General features: G+C 36.0%; 2 protein-coding genes across 2 annotated transcripts in view; one reads left to right on the top strand and one right to left on the bottom strand.

The window, feature by feature from the left end:
• Window positions 1-2,166, bottom strand: part of LOC149419047 (UNC93-like protein MFSD11) — a 61,326-nt gene extending 59,160 nt beyond the window's left edge. The window contains exon 1 of the mRNA XM_089638089.1: window positions 2,007-2,166. Within this exon, the coding sequence (XP_089494215.1) occupies window positions 2,007-2,099 (93 nt within the window). The 5' untranslated portion in view covers window positions 2,100-2,166. The remainder of the gene's footprint in view (window positions 1-2,006) is intronic.
• Window positions 2,167-6,982: 4,816 nt separating this feature from the next.
• On the top strand, window positions 6,983-17,484 carry LOC149419046 (uncharacterized). The gene is made up of 6 exons (XM_089638087.1): window positions 6,983-7,355; window positions 9,605-9,861; window positions 11,009-11,184; window positions 11,385-11,628; window positions 12,059-12,208; window positions 12,296-17,484. The coding sequence occupies exons 1-6, from the start codon at window positions 7,303-7,305 to the stop codon at window positions 14,338-14,340; spliced, it is 2,925 nt and encodes a 974-aa protein (XP_089494213.1). The 5' UTR covers window positions 6,983-7,302; the 3' UTR covers window positions 14,341-17,484.
• Window positions 17,485-18,122: the final 638 nt, after the last annotated feature.

Below are 18,122 nucleotides of genomic sequence, written 5' to 3'. Positions count from 1 at the left end.
ACCAATGTTAGAAAATAGTGTTTCTTGGGATTGTTTACTTTGTTTTAAATATTCACAATGAGCTGTAAAAATCAGTAGTAGGTATCTAAATTACTTTCGTTAATCTGTAGTATTATCCTATAAATTTGTTATAACGACTGATATAATTTGTAGTTAAAATAAAAACAACAAAAAATATTATAACGGATGGGAATAAAACGAAGATTTAATATAATATGTGGGCACACTACAAGGAGATTTAAGAAAATGTGGACACAGAACTGGGAAATTTTAGAAAATGTGGGCATACCTATAATAAGAAGATTTAAGAAAATTGTGCATATGACCGGAAGATTTACGAAAGTGCGGGCATATGACAGGAAGATTTGAGAAAATGCAGGCAAATAACATGAAGATTTAAGAAAATGCGGGCATATAATATGGATATTTAAGAAAATGTGGGCACATATCAGGGGGGATTTAAGAAAAAATATTGTAGAAATATAACAGGTGATTTTTTTGAACGAATAAAATAAGCCAAAAATCCAGCCCTGGAGAAATATAATAATAAAATAATTTTTCCATGGAAGTGGTTTTTGCGAGAGGTTCGATATGTACGACATTATTACAGTATTAGGTAGCTAATATTTTTCTTATGAAGCGTAAATTATTGCTTCCCATCATCTATATCACAATTTAATGGCGAAGAAAATCAGAAACTAGTATACTAACATGAACATTTAAAATGATTGATTTAACCGCTTAGAACCTAGTTCTCAGAAAGTATACTAAATGAACATTTAAACTGATTGATTTAACCGTTTAGAACCTAGTTCTCAGAAAGTATACTAAATGAACATTTAAACAGATTAATTTAACCGTTTAGAACCTAGTTCTCAGAAAGTATACTAAATGAACATTTAAACAGATTAATTTAACCGTTTAGAACCTAGTTCTCAGAAAGTATACTAAATGAACATTTAAACAGATTAATTTAACCGTTTAGAACCTAGTTCTCAGAAAGTATACTAAATGAACATTTAAACTGATTTAATACACGAAAATCAATTTCAAAGCATTAATTGAATATAATATATAAATTATGGATAAAAACGATTGGTGAAATTAAAAATATCCCAAATTTGTTATTTGAATACACACGATATAGCAAAGTAAATTAAAGACTGGGGTCTAGCATGCATTTAAAATATTGATTAACTTTGATTTGATTTGTAATTTAACCGTGTGTAATATTAATTTAAGAATTTTATATGGACACCGCACAAGAGCTCTAGCTATCCTGAGGCTTCGGCATCTCCAGTCGGGGATGATGTGATGCTAAAGGGAAAGAGATGGGTAGAGGAAGGTTGGAAAACACCTGGCTATTCAGATCTGGACACCAAACACAGCTAAAACCATTCCAAGCAACATTTCGTTTCAAATTCTGGTCTTGATATTTATTTTGGCAGATCAATAATTAATATTGCACAGCAATAAATATTACAATTTTATATTGTGTATGTACCTAAATAATAAAAAAAAATTATCCATAGAGAAGATATTTCTATTAAAAGAAACAGAAAATCATACTGCAATTACCATAATATTGTAGATACATTGTTATGGTTATTTCACCGAATTTGTTTTTGAGTACTTTGAATAGATTACTAAAAAGTAAATAATGATAAGGTAATAACAATGTTTACACACAATAACTACTTAATAAATATAACATTTAATAAAAGTCAGAATCGATCGTGAATCGCAGTAAGCAGTGAGAAAGTGAACATCGTCGAACGCAATTATTATACAATATACCTAGCTGCCACACAACCCGTCTCAATTTCTACAAGACATAGACAGATATGTTATTATTTAGCTATTAGCTACTGATAACTAAAACTGTCAACACAACGAAATGTCATTTTGACATTTCTACACACGTGCAATAATAATGGGCGAACACAAAACAATGAAACGTCAAAATATTATGACAGATGGATGAAAAAATAATGATTTAAACACACCTCGATATTCCCCATGGTCTGGAAAGCCGTGAAAACAAACATGAACCCGAAACCGAGCATGATTATATTTAAAAACCTCTTTTCGATAGCCATTTTCAATTATTTTACTGTACGCGGCACAAAATTTCAGCACAAGAAAAAAGAAGCGAGCGCCTCACGCGGCGGTAGAAGAATGACTGAAAAATTATCAGAGCCGCGCTATTCTTTTTACTGCAACTGCAACTATCTCGGAATGCGGAGGCAGATCTAACCGAGTGAAGGACCCCCTCAATGAACGAGGCCGGACTTTATTTGGATCACAATTGATTATCAATAATCCAACAAATAAGCAGGACAATGAGATGTATCGCTAATCGCAAATACTATGAAGTGGTCAGCAAACAAGTTAATAATAATAATAAATTAAGTACCGGTTCATGGTAAAGTGTACGGAGTTTAAATAGAAATATAAACCGAAGCCCACACTGAACAAACGGGAATCTGGAAGGTCGTCAGGAATGGACACACCCTTTGTTCCGACCAATCATAGTTACTTACTTCTATATATGTACCTATTCATAATTATACAGGGTGTATCGGCACGTACCCGACAAACTTTAACCAGCTATTCCTTAGCATATTTGAAGTAAAAAATCTTATGTGCACTTTGCTGTCCGGTAACGTTTTTTTTTAATAAAAAAATTACTATTCATATTTTCACCACATGTCACCACTGTTTTATCCTTTGACAAAATTTGAAAACCCATCTGGCAAATATTTTATTCGAATTCCGTTGAATAATGCACGTGTGTACCTATATTGGCGCACGTTTACAGTCACAACGAAATAGCACGGCACCATTCGTCTCATTTTTAACTATTATTATTTAGTGTGTGCGAAAGAGCGAAGACGCTTTTTGACATACTTGCTTATAACAGCTGTTGAACACGAAACGCAATGCCAATGACAGTGATGTAGTGTGGAAATTTTTTTGTTTTTAATTGAAAAAAAAATGCTACCGGACAGCAAAGTGCCCATAACATTTTTTACTCCAAATGTGCTAAGGAATAGCTGGTTAAAGTTTGTCGGGTTAGTGCCGATACACCCTGTATATATATTAATATCTTTTATTTATTATTATGCACTCCCCAAGTTATTTATCGAAAGCGTATTCTACTTATTGAATGTTTTACTTTGAAACATTGTACTGCAATTAGGTAGGCACCTAAAAATATATTAAATTTTGCTACGTTTTCGTGTAGTTACTTGGAAGCCCCTGTCCACACATTAATATTCCGAGTCGCATGACTCCTCTCAACTTTCTCAAATTTAGATTTTATTTCACTCATTTTCTGTAAGTTTAAAACGAACTATTATCTATATTCTATCTATTTATATAAATAAGAGTATCTGTGGCAAGCGGCGTGGATTCAATGTTAGTTCAAATCCACAGTTTTATTCCGATATTGATGAAATTATGCACACTTGACCATCAAAACAAGAAGAAGGTTATTGTCTAAGAACCATCCCCTTTTCCACCCCTTAAAGCAGAATTTTGATGCTTCTTGATGAAATTTTGAACACTTGTCGTTTAAAATAAGAGAAATTTTATTATTTAAATCTGATTTCTAATCTGCGTAAAGCCCGAGCAAAGACGGGGACTTTAAATAGTTCTTAATATAAACGAATTGCAATGAAAAATATAACCACAGTTAGTAGGTAATAAGAAAAACAAAATATTGGTATCAGATTACTAATATAATATTTATTTTTTGGAATAACTTTATTGAGTAAAACCTCAAATTGTAACTAGATATGACTAGATTGTCACTAGATGTGACCGTATCCTTTTCTGATTTTTCTGTTTCAGATTTTCGTTTAGAAATCGCTAATATTGTCTTCAATAACTAATATAATACTAGGTATAAATAACGTCAATCAACAAACATCGATTCTGGGTAGGTTTTATTGTTGAATTAATACTTACTTACATAGTTCTTGTAAATCAACTAAGTTTAATATTATAACGAAGCGCTCCAGACGGGTTCCGAGTTCTGATGTCATAATAACTTATTCGTATATTAGCCGAAGGACAGTTGGCCGCCAACGTTGTGTTGATACCACCAAACACTCTACAACATTAATAATACGTCCAACTACAGTAAAATATTGGCAATATCCTGGATCAGCCCTATACGAGCGCAATTGGAGCAGTCCGATCCGGGCGCCGAATTGCCAATGCACTAATAATACCTAACACCGAACAGCCCTAACAAACGGCCTAATAAAAACACAAATCATCCGAATATTAATTATTACAGTGATCACCTACCTAGGCGTCTGCTGGTTTTGACAACGGGCGGCAAAATTTTACTCGCCGGCCCTAACATAATCAACAACTCTGGTCGATAGAGGCTCTAGTGTGGCAAAATATATTTTTTTAAATGTCCCAAAGAGTACTTCTGTGTGTGCAGTTTACGGATGTAATAATTACAAACAACAAAAACACTCCAAGTCGTTTTTTAGAAGGTTAGTTATAATAAGTACCATATAATATTTTTGGGGATCTGGTGAGGAGACACAATGAAAGAGGTTATGAAGGTCACAGTGTTTTTATTGAGTCAGGATGCAGCATGGGGATGACTTCGGGACTGATGACGATGACACCTGATGCAGGAGGTGAAGTGGTCTGGGCGGTAGTTGTCGACGGTGCGTTGAGACCGGACTCGTGGATGTGTCAGGAACTGGTGAAAACCATGGGTATTCCGGTGCTGAACAAGGTAGCCGAAGATACGAAGGATCTGGTCGGCGGTTGAGCGGAAGATGCAGGCCGGCGAGGATGTCGCGGGCCGATGCGCAGATCAGCGAGGATGCCGCGGGGTCCAGGCGCGTGGATGTAGCGCTGGCCAGGGATGCTTAAGCCAGAGCGCTATGATGATCCCGTAGGAGTCCATGGTTGAACCGTGCAGAGCCGGAAGTACGTAGATGGTCCGAAGTGCGGCGAGGGACGCGCAAGGGGTTCACTCGCAAGACTGCGAACTGTTGACTGACTAATAACTGACTGACTCGCAAGCCGACGCGGCAGTAGCTTCGCGAGACCGCTGATAAACTGCCGGCTACTCGCTGAATCTGGATCTTTCGGTGGCGCTAAAATTATGCCTAGGCAGTTGCCTAAAACCTTGTGGCGGATGCGCGTAATGTACCTAGTCAAACTCGCAACTGTATTAATGTAGTTCGTTCAGCGGCAAGTAGGTGCTCGTAGATAGTAGGTAGCTGGTACATATTTACGTTACGCAATTAATTGTGCCTTGCAAAATGTCTCGTACGTTCGCGGCCCATGCATTTTATATCGGTCGTCTTTCTGGAACCTTCTAGGAACGTCGCTCGCTACATATTAATTACTCCTCATTAATACTTACATAAAAATAATTGCTATATTTATTTACAAAATAATTAAATTTACTGCCTTACCTTGCTATCGAATATTTTTTATGTTTGCGCAAAAACAGCAATGAGATCGTATGCAGATTTCCTATGTATTTTTTTGTTTGTTATTAAATACACATTTTTCAAATATAAGGCAAAAGAGTCCCGATAAACTATTTTTTTTCAGTTTGTCTAACGGATTCTTCTAGGAATATGTATCTCATAAAATCCATTAAAATATATGAAAAAAACAAAGGGGCACAACTCATGCCTCAAGGAGGCGCTAGCGTAGCATGTGGCAATCAGAGTTATTTTTAATATTATGGTATATTTGGAAGAACGCAATGTGGTTTGCAGCAGTAAAATTTTTTGCCCGAATGCGCTGAATCTAATTTAATTTCAGTACATATTTTCGACACCCTTCCGAGTGCCGAAAATATGTACTTTTGTTTATAAAAAAAACGGCACTATAATTTCGAGGGCTTACCACTATCTTAACTTTTAGAATCACTGGATACGGCTCAATACGAATACATCAAACAACAAAAAAAACATGGCCGAACTGTCAAATCGCATGAAATTTTAATTTTTAAAAAAAGGAACTTTAAAAGGAAAAAATTATAACTAAACGCTTTATTACTATTTAACGTGATTTAAAATAGTGGTGGGCAAAATTAAGATATCTGCTTATTTCACCAGTATTATTAAACCAGTTTGAATGACTCTAAATAGTATAAAACAAAGTGGCTCCGCGTCTGTCTGTTTGTGCGCTTAGTTCTTCTAAACTACGCAACGGATTTTAATAGAGTTTTTTCTATCATTTAGAGAATTTCCTCCGGAAGGTTTATATTTTTATATACATATTACACGCATATTATATTTACAGAAATTAGAGGAAAAATCGAGCAAAGCCGGATACACGTCAGCTAGTTTGGTAACAAGTGAGCAGTATTTTACTTTGTAACCATTATCTATATAATGGCGTTTATTGCATTGAGCGATTTTCTCGCAAACACATCAAATCATTGTTAAACATGAAGTTCGAATACAAACGGAAAAAAAGATAAACAAAGGTTAATTGAAAACTTATGTGAGTGCTTTTTTTTATGACTCGTGTTTTTCTGCTATTCTCTGCACCTTCTAACTTTTACCGCGATCTTCAAAATAAATAGGTGAATATTATTATTCGCATTTGTGTTTTTATCTACGTATATAGATTTTATTCAAATTTACAATAAATATGTTAATATGTAAGTGTTACCGTTTTACTTTAGAAGTGTCTCTGATGGAGCCCGATGACAAACAACATGTATCGGATCCTCTGATTCTATGAACACTTTTCATGATTTTTTTTTTAGTTCCGTACCCATTTCCAGCACAGATCAAGATTATTATTTTTCATGATCGCTTTTTTAGTCGTTTTAGGCCGCTCATCTCCTTTTTTATAGCTGCCGCTCTTCTGATTTGACGAATTAATGTTGCCAGTACGAAAATCAATTTGAAAAAAAAACTTATAATATCTTTGCCAATCTTTGCGTTTGTAAATTTTAGTCTGTGGTTTCAGTTATCTATGGAGTAGTTGAAAAATGACTTCGTCTAACGTGTCTGGGGTGTTTTGAGTTTTTTTTTCAATTAAATTAATTTAACTTCTCCATTTGTAATTATTATGGTTAGAGAGGATACTATACCACGCCTGAATTAATATTCAATTGAATTGGATAGGCGTTTGAATAAATAAAGTGCGTTCTCGACAATGACTGTTGACTGGATGATCTCATTGTCATTTTTATTTGTTGCTGCCGTAGTAATCTGTACAATTTGCAGTCTGCCTTGAATAATCATTTATGATTCCTGACGTACATGTCATTTAAACTAGAGTGTATATATTATTATGATGAAGCAATTTCTTAGAGTAAAACAGTTGGCCGACCAGACCTTTTCCAGGTAAATTCTTTATCTTAAATGTCAGATAAGGGTATTTCGATCGCCTTGCATATTCCAATAATACTGCTATATATACACGATAAACATGCCAGAATCAAATGTATTCGCTGGTAGTGTATTTATCTTGCTTTTAACCGGCACTAATGCAATATTTCAAGTAGATAAAAACATTTCGTTGAATCATTTATTTGTTTACATATGCATAGCTACGCTATTTCATTAGAATAGTACTATAATTTAAAGTAACGCCTCTGTAATAATAGTTGATCGTTGAATACAAGCTTTGGATTATATTGCAATGGAATCCCATATTCACATTACCAATTATTTTACGCCATTCTCGCTTTACATATTACGAAATGTATTTTAAATTGTCTGATATTATTGCACAAAATGTAATAATTAATTCATGGCGGTTACTCGCACTTCCATGATAACTGAATTATGTATCGAGTGTTGGATCATTTTATCACCTTCCTTGTCAATATATATTTGGTGCTTACAAGTATTTATTTTGTATCAGTTCAAGTTTTGTTTACTCTATCAAAAATACCAAATTCGTTATGTCGGTGACTTTTAATAAATCACTATTATTTTGATATTTGATGAACCAAACATTTTGAGAATCTTGCCTAGATTTTCAACTTTGGTAAACTTGTCGAATTCTTCTGCATGCAAAGGCTCTTTTAAAAAACAATACTTGAATATCAAATGGAGACGACTATTCAAGTTGGGAGGTTTTAGTAAACATGCACAAAATAAGTTTTTAGGGTGTTAGTTTGGGTTATTTTAATAATTTATGCATATTTCCTAACCTTCATATTAATTTTTGAGACAAAATGAAACATTAATGCATCTTTTACCACAACATAAATAGTTATTTCTTGTAGTAATTAAGTTCAAACCAAGTGCTATTTATATTTTTTTGCATATAAAGCGTGCAGCTAAATTCAACGACCGACTTATCTTTTTTTCCTTCTTTTGATAAGAAATTTATTATTACTTTGAAAAAATATTAGTTTTAAAAGTATGAAATCATATTTCCTTAATCTTATATTTTTTTCCTTGTTTTGATAAGAAATTTATTATTACTTTGAAAAAATATTAGTTTTAAAAGTATGAAATCATATTTCCTTAATCTTATATTTTTTTCCTTGTTTTGATAAGAAATTTATTATTACTTTGAAAAAATATTAGTTTTAAAAGTATGAAATCATATTTCCTTAATCTTATATTTTTTTCCTTGTTTTGATCAGAAATTTCATTATTACTTTGAAAAAATAATAGTTTCAAAAGTATGAAGGCATGTATTCTGTAGACATTAAAATGTGTTTAAAGTCGTTCTTTTTCTAATAATGAGTCTGGCAAGCTTGTGTGTCATAGCACAATGTGAATCCACTAAATAATCATTTATTTCAATCAGTGACTAGCCATAAATTTATTGTTATACCAATTAATTTTAACATAACATGAGTCATAACACGAACCTATTGTTTATGATTTCCTGTATATATCTCATAACACACACTATTACTTATAACCACCATGATAATATTATGATGGAATAAAACCTGTTAAAATAATGTTTTCCCTTTTTTTTAATTAATGTGAAATCGCACAAGAGTCCCATGCTCCCAACCGTCTGGAACCATTGAGAGTATGGCATCGCCAATCAGGGTATGTTGTGAGGCGGAGGTAGTGGTGAGAGGGGTAGGAGATGGGAGGAGAATGGTGGGGAAGTATCTGGTCATTCAGACCTGGTCACCGAACACGGCCATGCCATTTCAAGCAACGTTTCAATTCTGAACGGTTGACTTACACCAAGGTGATACTGAGAGTATCTTCAACACTGGAATGAATATTTTGTGTCCTCTTTAATTTGATACTATAAATACGATACATCTGTCTTTACAAAATAGTGGAAGATATTCTCAGTATTGCTCCGATAAAAAACCACCCTTCAGAATTGAAACGTTGCTTGAAATGTTTTTGGCCATGTTTGCTGACCAGATCTGACTAGCCAGGTAGTTCCCCGCCTTCCTTTTCCCCATCTCCTTAACCTCCCCACTACGTCCAGCCTTACGATATTCCCCAATTGGGGGTGTTACAGTCTCACTGGCTCCAAAAGGTTGGGAGGAGTTGCGACTCTTTTTTAGTATTCACATAAAAAAAACACCAAACTAATAATTTTTTTATTATCCTAAGAGTTACGGGATTCTTTTTAAAAATTAACATTTGATTGTTATTAGGAGCAGCAAGAACACAGACGACACACACGATGAGTTGCAACGGGCAGAACGCAAGGTGGAGAACCTCAAGGGGGCCGTGCAGGCCATGCACAAGAGACTCTGCCCCTCGGGGGGCCCCGGACCCATGCAGGCGCTGGACTCTGCCCTACGCGACAAGAAGCTCAAGAAACTGCCCGAGTACCAGCTGGGCCAGATTATGCTGGAATCCTGCGGCTCTGAAGACAATAAACTGTTGAGGTTCATAATGCAGGAGTGTGGTGTGTATATGAATATCTTTTGTCCATATTTCTTTTGTTTAAGTTCTTTTTTTTATGTAAACTGCAAAGTTTTGAATATGCTACGGTAAAGGAGTTGAATAATTAAAATATTCAATTGGTTAGTTGTAAACTTAAACATTCCAAGATATAAATTAAAACTTTGGGTATCATGAGGGGTGACTCTGTGACCCCCTATTAACCCTTCAGGCCTCTGCCATATTGACCGTTATATATCTTAAAGATGCTGTCAGAAAGTCAGAGAATTTGCGTGTATTTCCGCTCATCAAAAACATCCAAATAAATGGGATATTTCTAAATGTATTGGAAAACTAAAAACTGTTTTTGAAAGTAGATGAATTGGCTTTCAAATTTTATTATTAAAAAAATATTTAATTTTTAAAATATTAAAACATTGAAATCAAACGTAAAGGAGGTAAGTTTTTAGATTCTCACGGCCAAAAGCATTTTTGTTGTTTGATTTTGGGGTGTTATGCCGTGTTGCGCTAACTCCTTCTTTAGCCGACGTTTCGGACAGCGTTGCAGTGTCCATCATCAGGGCAGATCCGGTCACATCTTCGGATCTACCGGATCTGCCCTGATGATGGACACTGCAACGCTATCCGAAACGTCGGCTAAAGAAGGAGTTAGCGCAACACGGCATAACACCCCAAAAACAAACAACAAACGTAAAGGAGTTTTAAAAATAGCTCATCTTCCTTTTTGTCGTTCAAACACTGAACTAAAATTACTGATAACGAATAAAACCACATATTTTACTAGACAGATAGATGTATTATAAATCTTACTGCCACCCCACTTTTTTGTGGTTTCATATTAAAATAATTAATAAAAAATTCACAAAGTTTAATAAATTTTTCTTAAATTGCTGTCGGAACCTTTGGTTTTAATCATTCTATGGTTAACTTCTGTTTTTGAATATAAAGCTTGTTTTCTCTTTCTAACACCATACAGAAAAAGATAAGTCACTAGTTGAATTCAGCTGCACGCTTAATGCAAAAAATTATAAATAGCACTTGGTTTGAACTTAATTACTAGAAGAAATAACTATTTATATCTGTGGAACATATCCCCCAGATAAAAGCGGAATGAAGTGCATGAATATAATATGGATTTGTTTATACTTTAGGTAAGATGGAGGTAAAGCTGGCCCATGAAGCGGCTGATCATGAAGCCCGAGTTGAAAAGCTGGTGGGCACGGAGCTCAATAACCTGACGGAGACAGACTTGCCCAACGTCCTCAAAGCAAAGAAACAACTCTCTAGATTGATGAACGAGAAAGATACGGCACATAATCGACATGTAGTAAGTTTGTATTATATTAATGCAAATATAATTCCGTACGAATATATTGTTGGCAACCATAATAATTTTTTTTTAAAACTGTTTTGCTTTTGTTTAGTACATTTATAAAAAGAAACTATTTAAAAAAAACACAAAAATTCTCAGAAAAAAGAAGTAGGTATCTACTTGATAGTTGTTCCAATAATGTTTGTCTATTTCAGAGTTTACAAAGGCAGAGCGAACCCAATCAGGCGAAAATAGCGCAGGCACGGGAAGAAATGGAGGAGGCGGAGCAAAGGGCTGAACAGTCGAGGGATGCGCTGGCGGCAGAAATGTTCTCCCTCATCGTCAAGGAAGCCGACGTCGCCAACTTCATTCTGCAATACGTCCAACTGCAGTCTGTATATCACAAGAGCGTATTGGACACTCTGTCTGACATAGTCAATCAATTGCAAAGTCAAATAGGTAAGCAATACATTTTAATTACTCGTTTGATGTGATCTTTGATACATAGTTAGATTAGAATTCTTTAAACGTGTTTCTTTCATAAATTCAAAGCATTAACCCTTCGGAGTGTTGAAGAATTGTACCCATGCACGTCATGAAGCACTGCAATTACAGTGCCGACCTTAAACATTCATTTTGCCTTTGGCTATTACTTCCACTGTGTTTGTTAAACAAATCAAAATGCCACTTTAAGTATGGTTTTGTCTTCATGTTGGCCTCTTGACAAAAATGTATTTTTATTTATTAAATATTCTTGCCGGCTAAGGGTTAAACTGTTCAGTTAAACTCTCTCTCAAATAATTGTGATTGTGACGGTGTAATCGGTCAATCATCTATTGGACGTGTGAAATAATGGTTACGGTAAATAATGTAATATAATATTTTCCAGATGAGAATTCCCACAAGCGAGTGTTTGGGGTGCCCCTGGAAGAGCACCTGCGGGTGACGGGGCAGACCGTGGCGCTGCCGGTGCAGCTGTGCGTGTGCGCCCTGCTTGATCTCGGCCTCTTAGAAGAAGGACTGTTCCGGATGGCTGGAAGTATGTATCCTTTATCATTACTTATATTTCGCTAACATAGATTATAGTGTTATCATACGGCTTTTCTATATAAATTGATATTTTCAGGTTCATCCCGTTTAAAAAGATTGAAGCTATCCCTAGACTCGGGAATGTTTGAAACCCCCCTGTGCCGGGAATACAGAGACGTGCATGTGTTGGCCGGAGTTCTGAAGTCATATTTAAGAGAACTGCCCGAGCCTCTCCTCACACGCCACCTGTATGAGCCCTTCCTCAACGCCATAACCGACAACAACTCTGAGGAAGCGCGCCTCAAGGACCTAAAGAAGGTCATCAAAGAACTGCCTAAAGCAAACTACGACAATCTGCAGTACCTTATCAAGTTCTTTTCGGTCCTCAGTCAACACCAGACCGTCAACAAAATGTCACCATCCAATATTTCAATAGTGGTGGCACCCAACATCCTGTGGAGTGACAGCAGCTTGGTGGACAACATGACCAGAGCAAGCACTGTTAACTGCGTGGTGGAACTATTAGTCAAACACGCCGACCTCTTGTTTGAAGGTGAAATAAACTTCTATACGATGTACACCAGAGAAAACCTCCTGCCTGATTTATACGAATACGGATTTACTCCTTCGGATGGCCAGGGAATATGTAACCAAGGATTCAATCCTGTAAGTGATCATCCCAACGGAGAACAGAGCATGAGCAAGTCGCTGCACGAGTATTCTTCATCCGGTGCGGCGCTATCCTATACGGTTCCTAAAAACAATGTTCACCTCGTGCAGAACTCCCAGACTCACTCACGCAGCAATAGTCACGACACTAGTCTCATCCTCGTCGATGGAGAAATCAAAAGAACCCAGTCCAACAGTTCTCTGTCTGATCATTCCAGTCCTCCCCAAGGCAGTCCTAAACCTTTCACACGGAGGAAAAATAAACCCATTGCACCGGTTCCCCCTAACTTTACTCCACCCAATAAGAGCCATCAAAACGCCCCTGGAGTTAATAATTCCACTAATGTTAAAGTGGACTTGACGCAAACCAAAGTCAGCTATAATAATAAGAATGAACCAGATAAGCCTGAAAAACCCCCCCGTCCGGCGCCAGTTTCACTCCCAGAGAATCCTAAAATCGTTTCGGGAGTGCAAACAATAAATCGCTCAACATATAAAAACAAATTAGGAGGCCGAATGGGTCAGAGGTTAATGAGAAGTAGAGAAAATTTGACAGATTCGTCCATAAAGGAACGTAGAAAAAGTTTTGAATTTGAACATGAAAATGTAGGAAAAGAAGCAAAACCTTTGGAGGACCATCCTTCAGTCAGCACTGTAGAATCTATTACAGTTCATCACGCTACCGTAGGAAAACTCACAGTGTCCGAAGGCTGTCAAACTTCTTCCATCTCTAAAAATCCAGTTAGCATCCGGAGCGGCGTGATACCTTCTAAACAAGTGTTGCCGTCGGATCATAGTGCAGCCCCGGCCAACAAACCCACTCCTGTGCCAGCACCTCGAACCAGTTTTGCCCAACCTCTCCCTCCTGTGAAGCACGATGCTGCTACCTTCACCGAAATAGAAAGCGGTTACGATGTCCAACTAAGGCCTAGACATAGTTTAGAGAGCATTCCCGCCCTGCCCGGCAAACCGGCAGTACCTGAAAGACCTCCAACCCTTCGACCGCAATCTTTCCGAAGCTCTATCCAGAAGAATCAATCTTTAGAAATGTTACCATCCCTGGATGCTCCAATCAATGGCAATGGCGGGACAGGGGCCCTGCTGGAGCGCACACACATGTACAATGTAGAAAAGCACCATCCGGCCATCATTCAAGTGGGCAACTCGCAAGACAAACCCGTCAGTCCTACGGGTCGAGTGTCTGATTCGGGCGTGCCGAGCCCCGACGAAGATAAGCCCAACATACAGCGGACGCACAGCACAGGCTCCAACACCGCGAGCGTCACCAAGCCAGACCTGCCAAAATCCGAACCCAAAACTCTCACTAGTCAAATGCGCAAGCTGTCACAGTCTGAGGGGAATATTCTGGATGTGCCACCCTCGCCGCGCGCCTATCCCAAGCTGCCGCGGCCTCAAGAGCCCGCACCCCCGCCGCCCACCAAAGCCCCCGTGCAAGACAGCACTGACTTGTAGCGGCGCCCCTTATCCTTTAATCCTATATCCGGTTGTGCAAAACAGCTGACGCTCCATCAGCACGTCTGATGTCCATAATATGTGATTAAATGATTCATTATCTATACTTTATATTTAGGCCTACTACAAGTTAAAATTATAAGTTTTTTATTTCGAGATTGTAATTAGAATTTGCGCATATTGTACTGGTGCACGTTTTTTTTTTTTTTTAATATTTTGTAATTGTATTATATCAGATTGAAATACTATTTGTCTGTGATCGGCAATGCACAATATTATTTGAAGGGCGGGCTCTGATAAACATTGTAAAGGTCAATTCATTATATTAGTCACTAAATAATCAAACTACAGTAAAACACCCAGGTTACCACAAAGAATTTGAAAAAATGGCCTAATTTGTCATGCATGAGAAGTTTTTCCTATCACCTGTAAAACCTAATATGTAATCATACATAAAAATAGCAGCTAATAAAATGAAGATAATGTTGGTAGTTCTTAGTCGAAGTATGATGCAGTTAAATATGACCGAGAGCAAAGCCCCGGCAAGGCTGAGATCTTGGGTTCAATTCCTGGATGCGACCGAATCTTTTTCTGTTTTTACTCGTCCAAGTTTTAGTTTGAGAGTCGCTAATATTGTCTTCAATGATTACCTAATAAGAGAGTTTCACTGTGATTATGTACTACTGTATGATTTGCTCACGGAATTACATACTAATAATCTCTCTGTAGAGAATTATTTGACAATAAGACTTCAACATGCATAGCTAAATCTTATACACTTGCTTCAAGTAAGTAATTTATTTCAGATATATGTATTCCTTTATGACCGTGTTCCTTTTCACCGCATTCCCGATGTATATAGAATAACGGCGATCGTGGTACTCTTACCGACAGTCATACGTGTTCTTTTAAAATCGATGCATCTACATATATGTATACGTGTAGCCCTGGATTATATGTATACCTGTAGCCACATTAAAGTATACCCAACGGACTTAAAAGTGCTTCAATTTACAATATTTTTACCGTTAGTCAATCAAATGTTTAGAATGAGGCAGACAAACCTGATACATATTTTACAAATTAACGTAATGTGTTGTTAATTAATCTAAATGTTATCCAGGAACTGCTGTTTCCTGCTTATATCATTTGTTTTCTGACACTGTTTTAAATAAAGCTTTTGATACAATCAATAAAACTATTACTATGTAACCATAAAACCAGAACTAAACATAACATTTGCTTTTGTGCATAAGCAAACCTTAGAATAACATTTAATTATGTATATAAGATATGTATATTTAAACCATTCTTTTATAAAATGACACATTCGTCACCGATAAAAATTATTGTCGAAGCTGAGAAAATATTTTTAGTAAAAAGTTCCTGCGGAATGTTTTGATTGTATGTTGAATCATAAAAGACAACCACGTAGATACCGATGCACAAATATGTAGCTCGTTACCGTAGCTAGAAGTAGACGCGAAAATTTACTAGCTTCGTCGTGTCTTTGTAAAGTGAAGACCCATCCATTGTAGATAAAGAATATCAATGATACACGGCATATTTGTAACATGAAGATAGCGCTAGTTGGTGGTCTAAACATGTTCCCAGTTTATAATGTCATAAAGTTAAAGATTAATCTTTAACGAGTACAAAACAATATGTTAAAAGCTTTCTTAAAAATGCCTGCTTACAATAAAAATACTGTGCGTGCTTAAAATAAATGTGCAATGCCCATTTGATTATAATGTAGATACATATAACTTGGCTAATACGTTCTAGAGGGGAGTTTTAAAGACATGCGTCAATTATTATTCAACTCTTTTGACTATTTATTTTCCTCGTATATAAATTTGTACTTGTTAATCAGCTCATGCGATATTGGGCCTTTTTCTGATAAATTATTGTATATCAAACTGTAGGATACGCGAGATTGAAATGACTTGGACAAGAAACGAGCAGGCCAGCGAACATATCTACTACAATATTCTATAATAAATACTTAACACCATATCGTTAATGTTGATTTGAACAATCAAATATCAAATTCAGAACTACATAATATTATATTTACATTATTCAAAATTATAACTAACGTACGAAAAGATCTCAGTGAACATAATAATTATTGTAATAATTTCGCATTTACATCAAAATCGAATGGCTATAATATTATATATAGACTGTTAAAATGAAAACTTTTTATTTTTAATAAAGGTACCAACCTACTTACAAACAAATCTGTGCAGGAGCAACCAAAATAATATCGAAGAGTCGTTCATGAGCGAACTGCACAATTACCATACGGCGGCGTACAGGTACCAAGAGTCGTACGATCATTCATATGCTGGGAGCCAAATCGGGCTAGCACAGTATTCTCATTGCTCATACCGGCTCCCGTTCAATTGAGTCGGCTCTTACGAAAACATTAAACTGGTACAGTGGCTCTCACTTTTAATAAAAGTAGTCCATGACCCATCTGCTATAAAAGATGAGTGTAACAAAATGTAATGTTAACACCCTGACCATAGATAAGTTTGTAGGTTTGTACAAATTGTTTGTCTTGTGAAGAATGATGGTATTGTATGATAAAAGATAATTTCGAAAAGAATATCGAAATTTATCAAATAATAATAATTTCCTAATGCATTTTCAGTTATTGAAACTGTTGATTACTTTTGGGTGCCTTAAAATCCTTCATTAGCAGGTATTAACACATGTTTAGCAAGTTTCAGTGTGATAGTATCTGGAGGATGTAAAACAGTCCTCCCAGTAGAGATGTGATCTAATGTGAATGTAACATAACATTGTTAAAAGAAATTATAGTAAAATCTATATTAGTTATGTGTATTATTATTATTAATAATCAAATTTGCAAACTGCATTTTAAATATTCATTTAATCCCAAAGTTTAGCTGTAATTATTTTAGCTTTTATTTTTATCATTTTTCAAGTACTTTTGAATTTATGCGAGTCATATCTTATTTCTAAGAAATTTTGCTTTTTTATATTCTTTTCATAATAATTGTAACACAAGCCCCTATAAGGGGCGCAATTATATAATATTTTTAGTTTATTTTATGTTTTGAAATGTTATTTTCATGGATACAATAATTATATTTAAACTCATGACATATTATTGTAAATAATACAGTTGCATTTTTAACTTTTACATTAAAATATAATATGATATTGAAATGTGTCTTTAATTATTGAAAGTCTATTTTTGTTGTTTTATTCTTTTCAAATCTAATCTCTATAACCATTCGAACGAAGGCTTTTTAGGTCTCACCCCTCTAGGCCTACCACAAAATACCCTATCTCTCGAGTGGATACAACACCTCTAATGCAAATTTATGGCTCAGGGTGCTAAACCCTCATCAAGAATAGCCAAACGGTAATTTATGAAGATCCTAATGCCGGCTTTAGATGCATAGTTAAACTGTTCCGGTGTGCCTGCACAAGTCATTTGAAATAACTGCATAGTTATCTGGACCTGCGCAGGCGACCAGACGAAAAACGAAAATTCCTATTTTGACCTGCACAGGTAGACCGTGCAGGAACACGGGAGCTTGTGGTTGCGTCCGGCCTGCTGTTAACGAGTTGGCAGTGGGGGGTTAGTGATTTGGACGTGCCTATGTAGTTTTTTAATCCCAGCAATGGCAGCTTCACAATTTAAAGAGTGTATAGAGGATTTCACTGAAATATACAAAACTTATCCTTGCCTCTGGAAGATAAAGGCAACGATTATCACAACAGAGATAAACGTGAAGCTGATT

Source organism: Hesperophylax consimilis, chromosome 12 (genome assembly GCF_061612785.1).
Source record: "Hesperophylax consimilis isolate HC1 chromosome 12, BYU_Hcon_1.0, whole genome shotgun sequence".
In the NCBI taxonomy this organism is placed as follows: Eukaryota; Metazoa; Arthropoda; class Insecta; order Trichoptera; family Limnephilidae; genus Hesperophylax; species Hesperophylax consimilis.
The sequence above is the reverse complement of the archived record's forward strand: the minus strand, read 5'-3'. Positions and strand labels throughout refer to the sequence as shown.